Below are 21,316 nucleotides of genomic sequence, written 5' to 3' on the forward strand. Positions count from 1 at the left end.
GTATCCTGTATGTTTTCATCTGTTGTTTAAATACTGTATACTCTCATGGGAATACCATAGATGCAGACTATTTTGAATGGCTTCCATCTTTGGTGTGTTTCTTAATACGGTTTGTATCATTTGCTTAGTAAAGTGCAAGATGATACAGCATGGGAGAGGCAAACTTGATTAACACACTTGTTCTCAGCCCCTTAAGAAGATGAAATGAGTAGCTGATTTAGCCACGAGCCATTGTTGTGCTATGACCATTTGAGGTTGGTAGTACAGTTGATACACAGGAAAATAAAAAGACAGTAAGTACTTGGCTCTGACTCTCCTGTCTTGTGCTGGTTTTGCTTGGCCACATGTGATCTTTGTGTAGAATTTTTAGTTACCACGGTGTTTCTTTATCCTGTCAATGATATTTATGTACTTATCTACTCACTCTAGGGTCATGATCAGAGTTCCACTCTTGCTCAGCACTCAATTGAGCTGACTTTACCTAATCATCATCCATTTCATAGAGACTTGCTCCGATATGCCAAGCTGATGGAGTGGCTGAAGAGTACCGACTACGGAAAGTATGAGGGGCTAACAAAGGTATGCACTCGCTAAAGAGCACAATCTTGTAGGATTAAGAGGTCATATGTTCAGTTCCCTAACAATTGAAGTACTGTAGTATATTCTTAGCAAAGCAGAAAATAATTGAAATTCTGAGTGCTCATTAGCCAGGGAGAACATTTATTTTATTTACCTGAATAAATAAAGAGTTAAATTTTGAACTTCAGTATATAGGATTAGGCCATACTGGAACCTGAAGCATCATTCAGTTCCGTTAAATGCTGTAATGATGTCCTTAGTTTCTTTGTAGAAGTTAGGGTTGTGAAGATGTTGTGACATGTTTGCCCTCTAAAAATCTATAGTATGTTCTTTAGACAAATACGGTGGACATGTTTACTGAGCAAGCATTCCACTGTTCCAGGCACACAGAAGCATGGGTGTTTCTACTCCTGGTTGTGAGATAAACCAGCTAGGAAAATTTGATTGCCATGTCATGGTCTATTTCTTTGTCAGTCACCACATTTTGACTGTGTGCCTATTTTGTTCTCACTGTCATGCACACTAAGAATGAGGAATGGCTCCCACAGAAGCCCCCACCACCAGAGTCTGACTGGGGGGAACATTCTTCAGACAGTCAGCAGGAAAGTAAATGCTGAGCTGGACGTGAGGTGAAGTGTGGGACAGTGCAGAGAAGGGGAATCCAGGACCTGAAGCCTCGGGAGAAAACATCACGGGATACGGTGGACCTGAACTAATTGGAGTAGTGAGTGGGGTTAGATAAGACAGAAATGAGGGAAGGGCGTTATCTAATACCAGGTTAAGGATTGAGCTATGGTGTAGGTCGAAGATGCGGCTCAAATCCTGAGTTGCTGTGGCTCTGGTGTAGGCCGGCAGCTACAGCTCCAATTAGATCCCTAGCCTGGGAGCCTCCATATGCTGTGGGTGCAGCCCTAGAAAAGATAAATAAATAAATAAGCAGGGCTGATGGAGTTCCCTGGTGGCTTGGTGGTTAAAGATTTGGCATTGTCACTGCTGTGGCTCTGGTTACTGCTGTTGTGCAGGTTCCATTCCTGGCCCAGGAACTTCTGCATGCCACAGTGGGGCCAAAAAGAGTAATAGTAATAAGCAAGGGCGAGCAGTGGGAGTTTCTGATGAAAGCTTTCCCTGGGCAGTGGGAGGGCCCAAGGCTAGAGCACACTAGGGAGCTCCAGGAGCAGTGAGAGGCAGGTGTGGTTGGAGGTCAGGGAACAGCCAGGGGCAGGTGTGATTGGAGCTCAGGGACAGGATTAGAAGGGCAGGAGGGAGCTGGGAGGTAGACAGGGCAGTTCTGGGAGGGACAGTGCACCTTATAAGAATATGGCACATCCTCTGAGGGAGAGGGCTGTTGGTGGGCTTTGAGTAGAGGAGTGACCCTCTCTGACTTGGATTTAACAAATGTCCATTGCAGCAGGAACCTGTGGGTTCAGTATTCTGCTGTTGTGTCATGTTTTGTTTTCATTGAGCAGGATTCTAACTTGGACATAGCTTAAAGAGAAATTGTTGCAATACTGGAATCTCTGCCTTTTGAGGTTTTAGGAGGATTAATATTTTGAATAATTAAACATTGTTACATCGCCTTTGAGAGTTTTGTGCCAACATGGGCTTTGTCCCCTAGTGAATATTCAAATAAGTAAAATAATCAATAAGCTTTTTGCCTAATTTTGTTCTCAGTGACGGTGACTGCCCAGTCTTTATATATAATGTAGTACTATTCATGAAGGTAATTCATAGTGAAAAAACAGGACAAGAGCCAATCTAGCAATGAGTAATGAACTCATTCTCTGCTCAGGTATATTTTCAATTGACAATGTCAGTGAGCTTTTTTAAATGAAATTGACTTATTTCCCAGGAATGTTACTTGATCCTGTGTTTGAACTTTTGACAGACATGTGTTTTATTTATTTTATGCCTTATAATCTAATTTGGTTGCTGAAGTATTCAAAAAGTGGAATTTCATTAAAAGGAGAAAGAGGAGTTCCTGTTGTGGCACAACAGAAACAAATTCGACTAGTATCCATGAGGATGTGGGTTCAGTCCCTGCCCTCGCTCAGTGGGTTAAGGATTAGGTGTTGCTGTGGCTGTGGCGTAAGCCAGCAGCTGCAGCTCCAGTTGGACCCTAGGCTGGGAACTTCCATGAGCCACAGGAGCAGCCCCAAAAAGAATAAATAAATAAATAAATAAATAACGATAATAATTAAATCCAGATACTATTTGCACTTGGTTGGGTGTACATAGCTCACACTTTTTGGCAGGACCAGGAAGAGCCAGTTTTAAATTCTTTAGGGATAAGAACCACTAGACCCTGCCCCAGCTCTTACGGCTGAATCTAAGCAAAGCCCTGCTTTTTGCTGTATAAGTAATTAGAGCCCAAGGCAAACAGAGGTGCCTTGGTCAAGTAAGGAGCTCAGCTCTTCAGAGGCCCCTCCCCAGCTGTGGCTCCGGGTTATGCCTGTGGGGCAGTTAGTACTAGAGATGGTCCATGTCCATCCACATGTAGGTAGGAAATGAGCTTCTTCTCCTAGTAACACCCCGAGGGTGACAGTCAGTCTGGAAGGTTGCTCAGAATCTCCTCACCACCTCAGCTCCCTGTGTGTGACGAGAAAGTAAAGCATGGAGTTTTCTGTACCAGAACAAGGGCGCCAACATTGCCAGAGGTAACGGCATTTAACCTTGTGACAGTGAAGTTCTAAATGAGGTGCTCTATACAAGGTGCTAAGAAGAATCTTTCAAAATTTGGTAAATGAATGAACCGAGTCGCACCTGTCTGTGGCCTTCCCCACCTGTGAGTCTGTTGAGGACCTAGAGGAATTCGGTCATTTCAGTCACTTTGAAAAAGATGGTTTCCAGTAGTCTGCTCAAATCACTGTTTTCTAGATACCAGAACAGCTGCCCTGAAACTTTGAATCGCTCGGATGGTTAATGTACACTTGAGCAGTATGGGTACGCTGGCCAGCAGTCTGTTGCAAGTAGAAACCGCTCGTGAAGGTTTTACAAATTGTTAAGGAGCTCATTTCCCATTTGTCAATCATTTACTGATTTGTAGTCATCGATATTTGTATGAGAATTTAAACTTGAGTAAATGAGATGCTAGAAAAAGTGAAATAGCCCACTGAAATAGGAATAATTTTAGGGTATATTTTAATTTATATTTACTTTTTAAAATTTATTTTTTAATTAAACTATAGTTGATTTACAGTGTTGTGCCAATTTCTGACGTACAGCAAAGTCCCCAGTCATACCTATATATTCATTCTTTTTCTCATATTCCATCATACTGTATCCTAAGAGATTGGATGTAGTTCCCTGTGCTGTATGGTAGGATCTCATTGCTTATCCATATTCTAAATGTCATAGTTTGCATCTATTTACTTTTATAGTTGCACAAAGATCACAGGAAAGAATTCCCCATTTGACTAACTTTTCCTATAGAGCCTATGTGGGAAATGTGTATGGCCTACGAATTGAAAAAAGCGGGATCTATATTATGTTTTGTTCAAAAACTGTTTTATGAGGCTATATCTGTAAAATACCTAAAAAAAATCAGTGGTGAACTGTAATTATACAAATATTTAAATAATATATACCTTTGAAAGGTGCATCTGATGTTTAAAGCAAAGTGAACCTGTTCTAAGACTGGATATGTTAATTTGAAATAAAGGAAGTTGAAGTTTAGATACCATGATAAATTTAAAAGAATAGCTAGGTGCAGTTTTTCTGCTGGGGATTTATTTAAATTTAGTGAAAATTCTGAAGTTACCATCCTGGCACAGCGGAAATGAATCCAGCTAGGAACCATGAGGTTGTAGGTTCGATCCCTGGCCTTGCTCAGTGGGTTAAGGATCCAGAGTTGCCATGAACTGGTGGTTTAGGTGCCACGGTGTAGGTCACAGATGCTATTCGGATCTATTGTTGCTATGGCTGTGGTGTAGACCAGCACCTATAGCTCCAATTAGACCCCTAACCTGGGAACCTCCATATGCCATGGGTACAGCCCTAAAAGCAAAAAAATAAAAAAATAAATGAATTTAGTGAAATTCTGTGTATGGTATTTAACCTAGGAGTTGGAAAAATGCATGATGTCCCACTGCTGAAGAATCCTTCCTGGGGTATATATAAAATATTTTTATGTTGCTGTAAGCAAATATGATGAAGAAATAAGTTTGTATGTTAAATAATAGATATTTTCATGTGAACTAGGATTAATTAAATTTGCTTTTTAAAAAAAATTATGAAACTGTAATTTCATAATGATGGAATTATGAAAACTGAAAACAGTAAAACTAGATGTGCTCCTTCATTGCCATTGGCGCTGTCTGGTATGATCATTTTAAAGCAACAGGGTGGTTTGGAAGAGGAATCATAAAGATCCCCTTACTCTTTGGCATTGTAGTTTCACCATTGGGAGCTTATTCCAAGGAAACAGTTCTTTAGAGGTGAAAAGCTCATTGTAACACTGTCAATCAGAGCAAAACATTGAAACCACATAAACGGCCTGTTAGGAGACTGGTTTAGTATATTGTGGCATATCAACAAAACATAATACTGCACAGTCATTAAAGTATGAAACTGGAAAAACATAATTGTTCTGACCCAAATACCCTATACAGTATGACTGCAACTATATTTAAAATATGTGGAAGGTATTATGTGAAAATGAAACTGTGTGATTATGTTCAATTTCATATTTTTCTAAATTGTGATGCCAGTTCAGTTTTTTTTAAGACAGAAAATAGCCTTTTTTTAATATCCTATGAAATGCATCAAAATTTTAAAACCGCAAAAATCAAAACAAGCACAGAGGATTGGGGGGCATTGAAAAATGGACATTATTACGTTAGTTTATTGATGAGAAGTACATGTTACTTTTATTTTTAAGAATTACATGGATTATATATCACGACTCTATGAGAGAGAAATCAAAGATTTCTTTGAAGTTGCAAAGATCAAGATGACCGGCACAACTAAAGAAAGCAAGAAGTTTGGTAAGCTTAGACACCTCAGTCCATTGTTTTCTGTTCTATTAAAAATGGTTTTACTTATGACAAATAATTCAAGGCTTTTTAGACAAAGTGGAAGAGATACAGTAGAATTAATGAAAGCATAAGTGTAATGCATTGGTTTGATTTATAGGCATTTCTGTAAATACGTTTTTACTAATTAAAATCCTGCGGTATGTGGGTCTGACAGCACTTAGGTGTTCGTGCTGTGTTTAAAAGTCTAGTCGGCTTCACATCCATGGTTGCCCAGCCCACGCATTGGAAGGTCCCTGTTGGGCTGGAGCATCCATGGATTTTGATACCGAGGCAGGTCCTGGAACCAGTCGCACACGGATGCCGAGGGACATTCTTTGAAGAAGAGGCTGGCCAGAAAGTGAAGTGCAGTCTGGTAGGGAAACATGTTGAGGGTTCAGTTTCTAGTTTCCTAGAAGACTTTTCTTAGCAGTTGGAGGCAAGTCTGTGATCTCTTAAGTCGTTGCTCTCCACAGGGAAGTGAAAATGATTCCTGGCTTCTTACTTCTCACTGGCTATTTTGAATCAAAAAGAGTGTGTTTTCTCCCCTTCTGAGGGTCTCTGAAACATATCACCAAAATTTCCATGATTATGCCTTATTTTTCCAAAGAGATATTTTTGAAACATGCTAATTTTTGTTGCTCCTAAATGTGTTAAAAAAAAACAAAAACAAAAAAACACCTGATTTGAAAGGATAACCAGTGAAAGTATCAAGTTTCGAGGAAGTGGTTTGCTGAGGCCACCTTGTGCTCTTGCATGTACATCTCTGGACATCCTTCTGGGTGGGGTCCTTGCTCTTGGGGCCACAGCCTGGCCTTCAGTGGCTGCAGTGTGCGCTCAGTGTCTGCAAAGCTCCCTTTGAGAACCATGAGCTTAGCATTTCTGGATGGAGTTGTGTGCTGTTGGGGTCACAGCCTGGCCTTCAGTGGCTGCAGTGTCCGCTCAGTGTCTGCATAGCTCCGTTGAGAACCACGAGCTTAGCATTTGCTGGGTGAAAGGAGCCTGTGCCCAGACGCCGCGCAGAACCAGCCCGCGGACAGAACTTGATAGCTAACCTTTCCCTTCTTTTCCTTAGGACCAAGAAGACTCTCTTTAGTGGGTAATTATGTTGTGATTCACCGGTTTGTGTTTTGGTTTTTTTTTTTTAAATAAAACACTAATATGTTGATTATACTAGTCCAGATTTTTGAAGTGGTTTGAATCTGTGTACAATGTGTTACACTTCGATAAAGACACTGATAAGAATCTTGGAACAATAGGCTTTTGGAAACAGAAATGCTAACTCATCCTAAAGGTTAATTGTTCTTAAACAGCAGTGTGTTTATATTCTTGTTAATGTTTCACCGTGAGTATGTTCTCTTTTTTTTTTTTCGGTAAGCAGCATATTATTAATACAGTTACATGTTTAATGTTTTCATTTAGTATATTTGTCACCACTTGTTAGTGTACCATTTTATTCAGAGAGAACTCTTCTACAGTGAAAACTGATGTAAAAGGTAAATCTTTCTAAACTTATCTCCTCAGGAGGTTATTAATCCTAGTATCAAAATAGTTTATCAAGCCTTAGATTCTTACTGAGATAAATAACAAAATAGAAGTATGAATTAAATCAAATAAAATAGTATCTTAATAATATCATTGCATTGACCTGAAACCTTAATTTTTTCTTTTCTTACCCCAGAGGGATTTTTTTAATTATCTTATTAAAAAATTTTTTTAATTAACCTAATACAAGTTTAGAGGGTACTTTTATAGTTTTAAAACACTGTTAAAATTATATCTCTCCTAGGTATCTATTAAATAATAAAGACTAGGAGAGTAAATTGTAACAGTGGATGGCACCAAAAAATTATAGTTTCTGTTAATTCTGTTACTTATCAGTTGCAAGAGAAGAAAAACGAAATAAAAAACAGAACTCAGAAGATAAAAACGGTTTTGTTCTTCTTTGAAGATCTTCTTAGCAAACATTTTAAAATAAATTTCAAGTTAAATACAAATGATTTATCTCAATAAGGTAGAATGTAAATTTTTTAAAGCTGTCTCTTCAGGAGCTCCTGTCGTGGCTCAGTGGTTAACGAATCCAACTAGGAACCATGAGGTTGCGGGTTCGATCCCTGGCCTTGCTCAGTGGGTTAAGGATCCAGCATTGCCGTGAGCTGTGGTGTAGGTTGCAGACGTGGCTCGGATCCTGTGTTGCTGTGGCTGTGGTGTAGGCCGCCGGCTACAGCTCTGTTTTGACCCCTAGCCTGGGAACCTCCATATGCCGTGGGAGCAGCCCAAGAAATGGCAAAAAAAGACCAAAAAAAACACATATAAAAAAAGCTATCTCTTCAGTGATCCAAATTATGTTTAAATCAGTTTTAATAGTAATTATAATTAAAAGAGAAACCTGAAATTTTGGAAAGATAAATTTTCAGTGAATCAGAATTAAGTAATTATGAATAAACTTTAAGGTAGTTTCTTTACTTGCTCTAAAAATGCTGAGTCCTAGGCCCTCATAAGACTGGAAAGTCAGAGTAACTGTATTTTACAAAAGGAGATGGTGTAGTCAGTCTGGTCTTGGAGATTCAGGGGATACTTTCTTCTTGAACCACTCAAATCTTTAACATCTCAGCTCAGATCATTCAGAATCATGTTAAAAGGCCAGTGAAGTATCTTTTCCCTTGTGATAAGGTCTTTAGGTATGTCTTTGCTTTTTTTGATCTGTAGGTTTATTTTGATATCCTCAGAGATGTGAAATTGCCCCCTACGATTGATACTTTGGTGTTTTGTTTTCCCTTTTTATTCTGTAGGTGTACTTAATGAAAAGGCAAGCAGAGGAAATTGAGTGATTATTTTTAAAATCACCCATTTTTTCTTTCTGCAGTTGAGATAGTTACACACACATATATTACTTTAACCCATAAATGTATGCATTTGCATAATTATTTCCTCATATTTAATATTCCAAATTCTTAAAGTATACCAAAATCATTTTTTCATTCTTTCTCTACTAAATTAAGAAAGCTTGTTGATTCCAAAGAGAGTCTTGAACACAATACTGAATTCAGTCCTGACTGGAAGACTTATTCAGTAAATGTTTTAGAATTACCTATTATGTAATAAGCACTGGTAGTTACTGAGAATGCAGCAATGAGCAAAGACCCTACCCTCCTAAAGCTTATAATCTAGCAGGGATTATTTAAAGATATATAAAAGTTTATTGAAATACTGTTGCTTATTGCCAATAAAGAATATAGCCTTCTTATGAGCCCTAAATGGGGCACTGATAGTAACTCTGTATTCTTTATTAACTACTGAAAAAATAGAAAAGTATGAAGTACCTTTGCCCTGGCACTAAGGCCACCAGAGTATGCTGTCCAGGTTGGCCTGCTGGTGGCTCTGGCCATCCCTCTCTGCCGCCACCTTAAGTCCAGCCTTAGCAATTCCTCTTCCCTTGAGCTTCATGTAAGGAGGATGGGAAGAGTCCCATGTCTCTGCCATGGCGCCTGAGTAGGTGATACTCGGACTTGAAGTTTGGCAGGGATACTGACAGTTGACATGTTGTTTTCTATTTTTTTAAATATTTTTAGATTTATAGTCTTTTCTCTTTCAGTCTGTAATTTCTTTCTTCACCTTTCACATTCACTTCTAATTTGGGTTTAGAATGTTTCTCAGGATGATTTTTAGTGCTGATCTAATAAATGTCAGCTAGAGAGAGGCTTTAGATAAAAGAAATACCAGATGCCCCTAAAAGAGCCCCAGTTCCTATTAGAACTGTTAAACCCTCAGCTTTACCCTTCCATCAGCCCATCTCCTGATAATCAGTTAGTATTGTAATTTATACCTTTCATCCTAGGTGTTCACAAACCTAAAAAAAGCCAGTTAAGTTATTACGTAGTTCAGCTTGATATTCGAAAATGATTTTAAAGTGTTATGTAATTTTTTATAAAATGGAGTATAAAATCATTTCATATAGTGGAGGTTCCTTTCAGGAGCTTTTCACTGGATACGAGATTGTTGCCACATTTAATGTCTAAATCTACAACTTCATTCTAATAAATGCCCACTGTATTAAAGTATTTACTTAACTGTATTTTCTTCAGGAACCAAAACTTGCAAATACAATCTTTAAGGACATCAGCTTCATAAACTTTTTTTAAAGATCATTTAAAAGTATGGGGGAGGTTTATAAATATAGATATTTTTACCTGAATACCTGCATAAAACAGTACATAAAGAGACTAGTGAAGTTTTTTCTGTCATGTAATTTTTCAAACAGCAGCTGACCAACTAAACATGTGTTGCATCTCTCGTGACTTGATGCTCATGGTTCTTTGCATGTGTCTTTTAAACTAGAGCTTTAACTTCCTCTTGTGCATGGTTTGTGCAAATTGCAGTTTATTAACTTGTCTTTGTCTTTGATGCTTGCAACCTAATCCATCACAGCTACACTGCCCCGAAAAGAAAGTGCTGTCAAACAGGAAACAGAGAGTGAGTATGCTTGTGTACTAGTAGGTATTCTCCATGCATGTTTGTTTAATGTCTAGAAGTTAGTTATTTGTCTTGAAAGAAGTTACACCAAAAATATTGATTGCTCTAAGTTGCCAGGTATTGGTCAAAGAAAATCAACATGATGGCAGTGGTATGACTATATCCAAGAACTATGTATTATAGTTAAAAACACATGGTGGGTAGTCAGAAGTTTATGAAAAGTCTTAACCGTTATACTTTTGTTTGCAGGCTGTGTTTAGAAACTATGAAAATTCTTATAGATAAGGTCGGATTTTGCATAATGAATCCAAAGTTTGTCTTTAATTGTCCTTCTGTATTTTTCTTCTTTTTCAACTGCACCTAGGCATATGGAAGTTCCTGGGCCAGGGATCAAATCGGAGCCACAGCTACAGCCTGTGTCTCAACTGCAACAATGTCAGATCCTTAACCCACTGTGCCAGGCCGGGGATGGCATCCGCGCCACTGCAGAGGCAACATGGGATCCTCAACCTGCTGCACCATGGCAGGAATTCCCTGTCCTCCTATCTCTTCATCACTTACTATGTCATTTGTCCCTTCTGGCCATCAGCAAATAATACAGGTTAGCGAGAAATATTCAAGAGGAATAAAAAGATTTTTATTGTTGACATTTAATTCTGAGTAAAGATATCACTTTTTTTTTTACATCTTTGAGATCAAATTTTATTTTTATTTTAGTGCCTATTTTCTATCATTATTTAGTGATCTACTGGGAATATTGAGTGATTTGTCTAATCATATGAATTGCATGTTGAATATCACATTGTTTTTAAAAGTGGAATCCTTTAATTCTTCGATATAGGTAGGATATTGTGCACATATGTTTTTCTCATTTTTCCTCATAGCAGTGATAGATACCTATGTTTACAGTGGAACTCAGATGTCCTATATAAATATAGTTAATGATAAGTGTATTATATTTTAGTTGAATTTTAAATATAGCAAATTTTCAGGTTTTTTTTTTTCTTTTCATTTTGTTTAGCTTTTAAAGAACTTTAGTTAATCAGTTAATTTACTGTAAAAGCAAAGTTTCTGGGTTCAGGAATGTATTAATTCAAATAGTGTATAATTGACTTTTTTGGTAGGGCAAGAATAATTGAGTATTGGCAGTTTCATATGGTTCAGCCTAATATGTTGATTTCATGTGGAGACAAAGAATATTGGGCTATGGCGGGTTTTTTTTCAGGAATGTAACAGTCATGTTAGCTAGTACTCCAGGGAGTCAGTGACTTGCATCCATATTCATGTCTTTTGAGTAGGACAGAAACCCTCCTCTACTTGAAAGAGGTCATTAGACAACCTAACCTTTGTGGTGAGACTGGGCCGAGCATGACATGATCTCTGCAATCCCTTTCAGTCTATTCTGTGACTCTGTGTGGTTTCACTGCTCTTTACAGAACGCTCAGGAAGAGGACACATGTTAATGAAAGAGAAAGGCACCCTACAGCTGACCTGTGTGGTAGACTCCTGCCCTAACTAGTGTGAACCCCGAAGGCCAAGACAGTAACCGACAGCCCTGGTTTAGCTCTGGGTCTTTTAGTCGTGAAGGTCACAGCTTTTAAAGTTTTATTATTTCTTAGGTCTTCATGGAAGTTCCGGGAAATTAACAGGATCTACGTCTAGTCTAAACAAACTCAGTGTTCAGAGTTCAGGGAATCGCAGATCTCAGTCATCTTCTTTGTTGGATATGGGGAACATGTCTGCCTCTGACCTTGATGTTGCTGACAGAACCAAGTTTGATAAGGTAAAGTAAAAGACAAGTGCTTATTTTTTTCTTTTGGCTGAGCCCACGGCATGCGGAAATTCCCAGACCAGGGATCAAAGCCATGCCACAGCCACCACCCGAGCTGGGGTGGTGACTACACCAGATCCTTAACCCACTGCGCCACCAGGGAATGCCAACGGTACTTCCCTTTTTTTTTTTTTTTGCCTTTTTGTCTTTTTGCCTTTTCTAGGGCCGCTCCCGTGGCATATGGAGGTTCCCAGACTAGGGGTCTAATCGGAGCTGTAGCCACCAGCCTACGCCAGAGCCACAGCAACGTAGGATCCAAGCCACGTCTGCAACCCACACCACAGCTCACGGCAACGCTGGATCCTTAACCCACTGAGTGAGGCCAGGGATCGAACTCACAACATCATGATTCCTACTTGGATTCATTAACCCCTGAGCCATGACGGGAACTCCCAACAAGTACTTCTTAAAAATTAATATTCGTTTTCTAGTATCAATTTATTGATTTAATTGTTCTCAGAGATTTGGGCTCTGTTGCCTCTTTTAATTAACCATGTCTTACTTTGCAGTTCTGAATCTGAAAAAAATACTGGTCAAATGACAACTGAAATGTGATTTATCAATTAAATGACATAACAGCTTTATTAAAATTAGTTATAAATCATAAAGTGGGAGTTCCTGTTGTGGCGCAACGGAAACGAATTCTACTAGGAACCATGAGGTTGAGGGTTCGATCCCTGACCCTGCTCAGTGGGTTAAGGATCCAGCATTGCCATGAGCTGTAGTGTAGGCTGGCAGCTTCAGCTCAGATTAGACCCCTAGCCTGGAAACCTCCATACACTGCAGGTGTGGTCCTACAAAGTAAAAAAAGAAAAAAGAAAAAACCACACATGAAATGCTTATATTGTAAAGTTATTTGAGCAACTATGAAGTGGAGAGGAACCAGCTTTTATCAAGCAAAACTGTTCTCTGCAGTGCATTAAACAAGTTTTAAAAGTTTATCTCTGTGTTCCTCCTTCCAACTTTAAGTGAATAGTTGTTGTGAGTTTATATCCTGGCCCTGTTATGCCTCCATAATACTGCATTGTCCTGTCAGTCTTGGGAGTGTGTGTTTTGGGGGTTCTGTTAAGATTATGAAGTCCCCTCAGAAAAGTGTTTAAACATAAAATGTTATTGTAAGCATGTTGGTTCAGTTCTTTGTAGGATCATTTTGGTTTTCTTCAGATCTTTGAACAGGTTCTCAGTGAGCTGGAGCCCCTGTGTCTGGCAGAACAGGACTTCATAGGGAAACTTTTCAAACTGCAGCAACATCCAAGTGTGCCAGGAATGATGGTATGCCTCACATTTGTTTATTGGCTAGGATTTATCATCTGTGGAATAATTAACATAATTAATATGTCACAATTTCAGTATCAGAAAAGAAAAAGAATTTACAATGTAAGGATTTTTATAATAACTTTTTTCATATAAGATAATAAAAAGAGTAATAGAGTTTGGACATCTAATCTAATATTCTAGATGATCTTAGACCCAGACATTCTCTAAATTAGTGAGGGGGAAAATGTCTGAATTTACTTTGTAAAAAACATTATTTAAAATACAATTTTAGTATTTTAGCACCCATCAAGAAAAACTAGAATTAAAAAAATAAAAAAGATGTTTGAGTCTATATACCATGCTCTTAAAAAAAAAAAAAGAAAGAAAGAAAGGAAAAAGAATGGTGACGCCTCATACCTGAGTCTTTCTTATGGCTTTGTTACTAACTATGAGACCGTAAGTCAATTATTTAATCCCTATTTTTCCTCATCTGTGCAGTAGGTATAATAATCTCTATTCATCATGCCTCCCTAATGGCATAAATGTAAGAAAATAAAGTGAGAGATTTGCTAGAATATTTCGAAGAACTAAAAAGCACAATGCAAATCAAGTGATTTTTTTTTTTTTTTACATTAAGATCACCTTTAAAAAGAGAACCAACATATGAAAAGCTGTCCTCAAGTGAATGAGAAATTGCTTCAGATGTTTGGGGATTTTTTTGTTGTAGATGGATGGTGTTGGCAGTGCATTTGATTGCTTGTTGGCTTCTGTGAAAACTCTTCATCAAGGAGATTTCTTTAATTTTTAAAATTCACTCTTGAAAGTTGTTTCTACATGTTTTCAGCTTTTTGTTGAGCTGCCCTCCCATTCCCACACACCCCCAGCCTCCTCTCCCTCCCTCTACTCCGCCCAGTGAACACACAAACACTACTTCTCACGCTAGCCACAGTAATTCTCCAGGAAAATCTCAGAACAAAGCATTTCCTGAATATTCTTAAACAGCATACTAAATTACACCATTTTATCAGTAATATCACCTTTAAAAATCATTATTTCTCCTACTGTATTCTCTCCTAGGAACTTTAAGACTGAGCAGGCTATTACTATAGAAACTAGTCAGATTGTTGGTCTTTTATTATGTAAAGTACCTGATAATTTTTGCAGACTGAAGCAGAGGACCTCGATGGCGGAACATTGTCACGGCAACATAATTCTGGCACACCACTGCCTGTTTCGTCTGAGTAGGTGTTGTTACTGTCTCTTGTTTGTTTTGGAAAAACATGAACTTTAAACTTAGCAGAAAGGAGTGCGTCTCGATATGGAGTCCAGATAACCCCATAACTTTGGCAGCACTGAGCCCACCGGCCTGGCTCCCCAGTGTCTCACCAAACATCTTACTGAAGTAAAATCAGCTCTGTTTATGATGCGGCTCTTCCCTTCTCTAGGAATCCAAAAATGCAGTCCATTTTGATGTTTGCTGGTAGGAAGTAGTGTTTGAATCGCAATGTATTTATCAGAAATCACAAAGCACATTTCAGGACCCAGCTTTACAAATACCAAAGTTACTTTGAGTGATAAAACCTCACTTCAAAAAAACATGTTTGTATTGAAACCACTGTAGAGTAATTAGGTCATCATACTTGGGCAGTGTTAGTTGAAATAGCAAATTTTAGTCATTTTTTGTATAACCAGAGGATTACACCTGTAACTTGTAATAACTTCCCTCTATTTTGTATGTTTCCTAAACAGGAAAGATATGATCCGCCAAATGATGATTAAAATATTTCGCTGCATTGAGCCAGAACTCAACAACCTTATTGCATTAGGAGACAAAATCGATAGTTTTAACTCCCTTTACATGCTAGTCAAAATGAGTCATCATGTGTGGACTGCCCAAAATGTGGACCCTGCCTCTTTTCTGAGTACTACATTGGGAAATGTTTTGGTGACTGTCAAAAGGAACTTTGACAAATGTATTGTAAGTTGTTTGTTTGTTGTTTGAAGTAACTTCCAATTCTAACCACTGGGAAAAAAAAAAAAAACTGCATTTAAAGCAAGAGATTTCCAGCTTTGCCTGGGGGGCTACTGCTCACATCCTCCAGCACCTGGAAGCAGGGTGCTGTCTGCAGTACACAGGAACAGAGTTGATGGTGCTGTATGTGCTAGTTTCCCATCCACACTGTGAACCTTGGCAAGTCCTGGAGTAGGAGGCATAGCTGCAGCAGCTGCTTCAGAGGTGCACTGAATAGCTGTAATCTCAGCTGACTGATTAGTGCCATAGATTTAATGAAACAGTTGAAACTATCACTTGAATTTATTGCTTTTCTTTTTTAATATAATCCAATAAGACCATTAATAGTTGGGTTATTTTAGTTGATTAAGCTGTTCGATAGCTTTAATAATCATATTGCTTTATTTTAAGAATAAATTGTTCCTATGTTAACTTTTGGCAATCATCATTTTCTAATAGGAAAAAAAAATCATTAACAACTTTATTTTTTCTGTTAGGTTTGTAGATATGAACTGGACTGGACTGGGCCAGGTTGCAAAACAAACGTTTCCTTTTATTAATATATCTAGTATGTGAAAAAATAATTATCATCTGAATTTTTCTACTGTGTAACCTCTAAGTTAAATCCAGTTCTCAAATATCCATAGACTCATGGGAGAATAATAAAAATATTAAGAGCAATTAAAATTCATATCATTTTTTTGTACTTTAAAGAAATAGTATCTGAGTTTCTGAAAATTTAAAAACAGTTTGTGTCCACTGTAAAAACTTAAATGTCACCTCAACAGACTTGTCAGTCCTCCTTCCCTACCAAGTGATTTCACATGGCATTGAAAATATAAGATTTGACTATTGGAGACTTATCCTCTTCCCTACCCTGCCCTCTCCAGAGGTGATGATAAACCTGAAAGGTCTGCTTCCAAGCTGATAGCCAAAAGGAAAAGGAAGAACTGCCAAAGGCTAAGAGGAGTCCCATGGAATATAGCTGGAACACTAACACTATGCATTTATAGAATATCAAGGTTTTGTTGCTTTTATCAGTAAAATATAACTTTGTATAATATCTCTCAACCCAATAGAACCTAATTGTTAAAAGCGTAAGATGTAGTACCAGATAGACCTAGACACGTGAAGTGCTTAGCACATGGCCTGGCGCAGAGTAAGAGTTGACTAACTATGCACTTGTGATGGTGGTGGTGGTAATAGTAATACTAATTAATAATAGTCTATTAAAGAATATTCATGTTACTTTCAAGCCTGGAAAGTGAAGAAATCCAGTAAAATTGACCTGGGCAAAGGTATAAACTCCTATTTTCTCGTAAATTGCATAAGTTTTAAAGGATCTACCTTTATTTACCAAAGGGAGAAAGATGGTTCCTTTTGCCTGTCATCACTCTGTTTCTTATTTTAACTCATGTCTTTTCACAATGAATAGTTGATTGTGTGTGCTCAGGAAGTGTTACACACTTTGGTACTCAGGACAAGATCAGAACCTAGGGTGTGCTGGTAAAGGTAATGGATGGGTCTGTGTGTATTAAGCCAAAAACATGAATGTCACATGACTACAGAAAGTGGAATAGATAGCACCTGACTTTGGTACTTTTATCTGGTGGCCAAGCCCAAAGTGTTCTTCAAGGAACAGGGCCTGGCAAGAACTAGAGCTACAGTTAGAAGGTAATTGACATATCAAGACTGCCAAGCTGGACTTTGCAATCCAGTGCATTTCTTAGCTGCATTTAATTTGCTTTTCAGGATTCTTCACACTTATAGTGACATGGATTTGCACTATTAAACCTTTGAAAATAATGTGATTTGACTATCTCTTCCTCATTGTATATTCTTGTCTTCTTTGTCATAGATTAGTTAACCATATAAGCTTGGGTTTATTTCTGGGCTCTCTGTTATGTTGCATTGATATCTGTGTCTTGTTTTTTGTGCCAGTGCCATACTGTTTTGATGACTATAGCTTTGTAGTATAGTTTCAAGTCAGGGCACATAATAACTGCAACTTTATTCTTTCTCCAGATTGCTTTGGTTATTGTGGTCTTTTGTGTTTTCTTACTAATTTTTGAATTATTTGTTCTAGTTCTGTGGAAAATGTCATTGGTATTTTGATAGGGATTGCACTGACTCTTTAGATTGCCTTAGGCAGTATGGTCATTTTAACAGTATTAATTCTTCCAATTTTTGAGCATGGTTTATTTTTACATTTATTATTGTCTTCAAATTTCTTACACCAACAGTTTTCAGAATACAAGTCTTCTACTTCCTTGGTTAGCTTCATTCCTAGATATTTTATTCTTTTTGTTACAATTGTGGACAGGATTCTTTTCTTAATTTCTCTTTCTGATAATTCCTTATTAGTATACAGAAGTGTAATAGATTTCTGTATATTAACTTTGTTATCTGCAACTTTGCCAAATTCATTGATTAGTTATAGTAGTTTTTTGGAGGTGTCTTTTAGGACTTTCTATGTAAAGAAAGTATCATGTCATCTACAAACAGTGAGAGTTTTATTTCTTCCTTTCCAGTTTGCATTACTTTTATTTCATTTTCTTGTCTGATTGCTGTGGCTAGGACTTCCAATGCCATATTGAATAACAGAACAGTTAACTTTTCTAATCCATATGCCATAATGGTTTTCAAGTTATACCCCCAAAATCTCAACACAATGAAATTTTAGGTAGGAGTTGAAAATGATCCAGCACTGTTTGGCAATCTGATTCTTACTGTGAATAGAGCTTACCCTGAGAAATACACAGAATCCTAATTGAACCTATGGATCATTTTGACCCCAAGTGTCTAGAATCTGTGTGAAACATCCCTTTTGCAGTTTGTCTCCATCTTACACAAGCACTTTGCCTAACAACTTTAGAATAAGTAATTACCTTATAGAAATGTTTTTTGTTGTTTTTACTCTGAACAAAGACATGCAGTTCACTTCTTTGATTGCATCTTGTTTTAAATAATTTGGATTTTTTTCCCTTGACTTTATTTTCTTAAATAAAATAAATGTATTTTTCAATCTATAGAAATAGTTTTTCTTAGTTATCCTCTTGTATTAATCTTTAGTAAATGTCCAAAATGTTCTAGGCACTGAATTATGTCCCATCTCTATGATGTATACATTTACTTTTAATTATATGTTGTTTCTAAGTTGCTGGGATATTTCCCTCCCTTGCTTTCTGCCTAACTTTAGAGTAACCAGATAAGGCAAATGGAAGAAGTAAAGATCTCAAAGAAGAGTAAAGTAGGAATTCTTCCATTTGTGGCTGAATTTGAAGAATTTGCTGGACTTGCAGAATCGATCTTTAAAAATGCTGAGCGTCGTGGAGACCTAGATAAAGCATATACTAAACTTATCAGAGGGGTGTTTGTTAACGGTAAGCTTTTGTTATATCCTAAAGAATTTTTTGGTTGATTGTTTTCATTATTTCTAGTAAATCAGACATTGGAGGACAGATATGTTTATTATTTTCCATATTCAATAGTCTTTTTTTTAAGTTTTCTGAAACTAAAGATTTCATAAATTTGGAGTTCCCACCATGGCTTAGTAGTAACAAACCCAACTAGTATCTATGAGGATAAAGGCTCAATCCCTGGCCTCGCTCAGTGGGTTAAGGATCCAGTGTTGCCATGGGCTGCGGTGTAGGTTGCAGATGCAGCTCAGATCCTGTGTTGCGTTGCTGTGGTGTAGGCCAGCAGCTGCAGCTCTGATTCCATCCCTGGCCTGGAATCCTCCATATGCCCCAGGCGTGGCCCTAAACAGACAGGAAAAAAAAATAGACTTTTAGTTTGTTTCTGTTTTTCTTCATACATTTTTGTATACTTGTTCTATAATTTCCTTAGAATCAATTATTAGAAATGGAATTACTGGGTCATACTATCACAGTTTTATTTCTTTTTTTTCCTCTCTTCTATTGTAGTTTATTTCAGAATATTAAAAATAGTTCCCCGTACTGTGCAGTAGGAGTTTGTTGTTTATCTGTCCTATAATAGTTTGCATCCAAATTATTTCCTTTTTTTTTTTTTGGCTTTTGAGTGCCGCACTGGTGGCATATGGAGGTTCCCAGGCTAGGGGTCGAATCGGAGCTGTAGCCACCAGAGCCACAGCAACACCAGATCTGAGCCACGTCTGCAACCTACACCATAGCTCACGGCAATGCCAGATCCTTAACCCACTGAGTGAGGCCAGGGATCGAACCTGCAACCTCATCATTCCTAGTTGGATTTGTTTCCACTGTGCCACAGCAGAAACTCCCAAAATTACTTCTTTAATTAGCTTTGTTTAGTATTTAGTGAAGATCCTTCCATACAATATGTTTTATTTTATTAAATCCAGGAATGTGCTTCTTAAACTTACAAATGAAAGAATTCATGTAAATTTTTCATAGCCAAATACAGTCATACTCATACCAGAATGGTGTTATTCCATTTTCATTTTAGTGGAGAAAGTGGCCAACGAAAGCCAGAAGACGCCCAGGGATGTAGTCATGATGGAAAACTTTCACCATATTTTTGCAACACTTTCTCGTTTGAAAATCTCATGTCTAGAAGCTGAAAAAAAAGAAGCCAAACAAAAATACACAGACCACCTTCAGTCTTACGTCATTTACTCTTTAGGACAACCTCTTGAAAAGCTAAATGTGGGTGTATTTTCATTCAGTATATTTTTCCTTGTGTGAACATGTGTGAATAACACAGTAGATACTAATTTTGAATTTGCTTACGTACTGATGTGGACGGATGAGGAAGGAGGGACCCAGATGCTGCAGTTGCCAGCAAGCAAGACACTACCAGATGTTCTGCACGCTTTACTTCTTTTAATTCTTGTGAGCATGATGTGGGATTAGATGGTGTTACCCCATTTTACAGGTGAAGCAACTGAAAGTCAGTACAGAGTTGGCACTGGCAGGTAGCAGAGCTGGGCATGGACTAGATTTTGGCTTTTCCATTTTACCAGACCCTTCCATTCCTTACCTCTTAAATGGCTAACCTGCGTGCCTGGTTCGCATCAAGATAAGAGGAAAACCAAAAGTTGGTTTGTTCATTACCTTTTCTTTTCTCTTCATTTCTTGTCATTCCTCAGAGCAAGTCTGATCAGAACAAGTAAGAAGTGATAATTTAGAGAACTTTGCAATGTAGTAGAATCTAAATGGCCCCTTCTCACTGACTTTTAGCCAAAGTATGATTAGTCATCTTCTACAGGTTTTCAGTTTGAACTTAGAGTCAAATAAAAATGATGTATCTGTTGTCAGCAATTCAAAGAAATACTTAAAAGACATTTAGTTAAATATAGAGCCAATTCCTTGTAAAACTTAAGAACAGAAAGATACTCCTTTAGGGTAAAAGGTATGTCCCAGACTTAAAGCCTACATGATACTTCACTGCAACAGAGAGACACGCCCTTTGAAATCAAATTTAAAGCAGAAACATTGATAGATCTTTTATTATTCAACATTGTTATGGAAGGTCTAACAGATGCAGTAAGACCTGAAACATAACAATATAGAAAGGAGAGGCAGAATTATAATTACCTCTATATAATATGTTGAAATTATTTTGTCTGGTAAAGTGGTAGGGTTCAAAATAAATATATCAAAAAGACAATCTACTTCCTGTATGTTTTAATAACAAATTAAAAGTCTTTGTAGGAATTCCCGTCGTGGCTCAGTGGTTAACAAATCCAACTAGGAACCATGAGGTTGCGGGTTCAATCCCTGGCCTCACTCAGTGGGTTAAGGATCCGGTGTTGCCGTTAGCTGTGGTGTAGGTCGCAGATGTGGCTTGGATCCCGCGTTGCTGTGGCTCTGGTATATGCCAGCAGCTATAGCTCCGATTAGACCCCTAGCCTAGGAACCTCCATATGCCGTGGGTACAGCCCTGGAAAAGAAAAAAAAAAGTCTTTGTAGAAACAAATTTTTAAAAGCACCAGGAATAGGCTTGTCCAAAAAATTACTGTCAAATAATTAATAATTTAATGAGGAATAAATAATAATAATTGCTAAGAAAATTTTAGAGAAAAATAATGAGAGGGGATTTAATACTTGTCAGTATTAAATCATATTGTGCTCAAATGAAGACTTGCTAATCACTGTGCATATTGAAAACCCAATTATACTAGAAGACATCTGAGAAGAATATTTCTAACAATAC

At 37.7% G+C, this 21,316-nt stretch overlaps 1 protein-coding gene across 6 annotated transcripts in view; it reads left to right on the top strand.

The window, feature by feature from the left end:
* EXOC1 (exocyst complex component 1) overlaps window positions 1–21,316 on the top strand; it is a 55,294-nt gene that overhangs the window by 30,127 nt on the left and 3,851 nt on the right. For 2 of the 6 annotated variants that reach the window (XM_047798054.1, XM_047798057.1), the window contains 9 exons: window positions 430–579; window positions 5,456–5,561; window positions 10,017–10,061; window positions 11,681–11,844; window positions 13,057–13,164; window positions 14,314–14,390; window positions 14,899–15,127; window positions 18,360–18,543; window positions 19,607–19,806. In XM_047798054.1, the coding sequence (XP_047654010.1) occupies window positions 430–579; window positions 5,456–5,561; window positions 10,017–10,061; window positions 11,681–11,844; window positions 13,057–13,164; window positions 14,314–14,390; window positions 14,899–15,127; window positions 18,360–18,543; window positions 19,607–19,806 (1,263 nt within the window). Of the gene's footprint in view, window positions 1–429; window positions 580–5,455; window positions 5,562–6,663; window positions 6,688–10,016; window positions 10,062–11,680; window positions 11,845–13,056; window positions 13,165–14,313; window positions 14,391–14,898; window positions 15,128–18,359; window positions 18,544–19,606; window positions 19,807–21,316 lie in introns of all 6 variants that reach the window. The other 4 variants (XM_047798056.1, XM_047798058.1, XM_047798055.1 and 1 more) reach the window with 3 other exon arrangements.

Source organism: Phacochoerus africanus, chromosome 10 (genome assembly GCF_016906955.1).
Source record: "Phacochoerus africanus isolate WHEZ1 chromosome 10, ROS_Pafr_v1, whole genome shotgun sequence".
Lineage (NCBI taxonomy): Eukaryota > Metazoa > Chordata > Mammalia > Artiodactyla > Suidae > Phacochoerus > Phacochoerus africanus.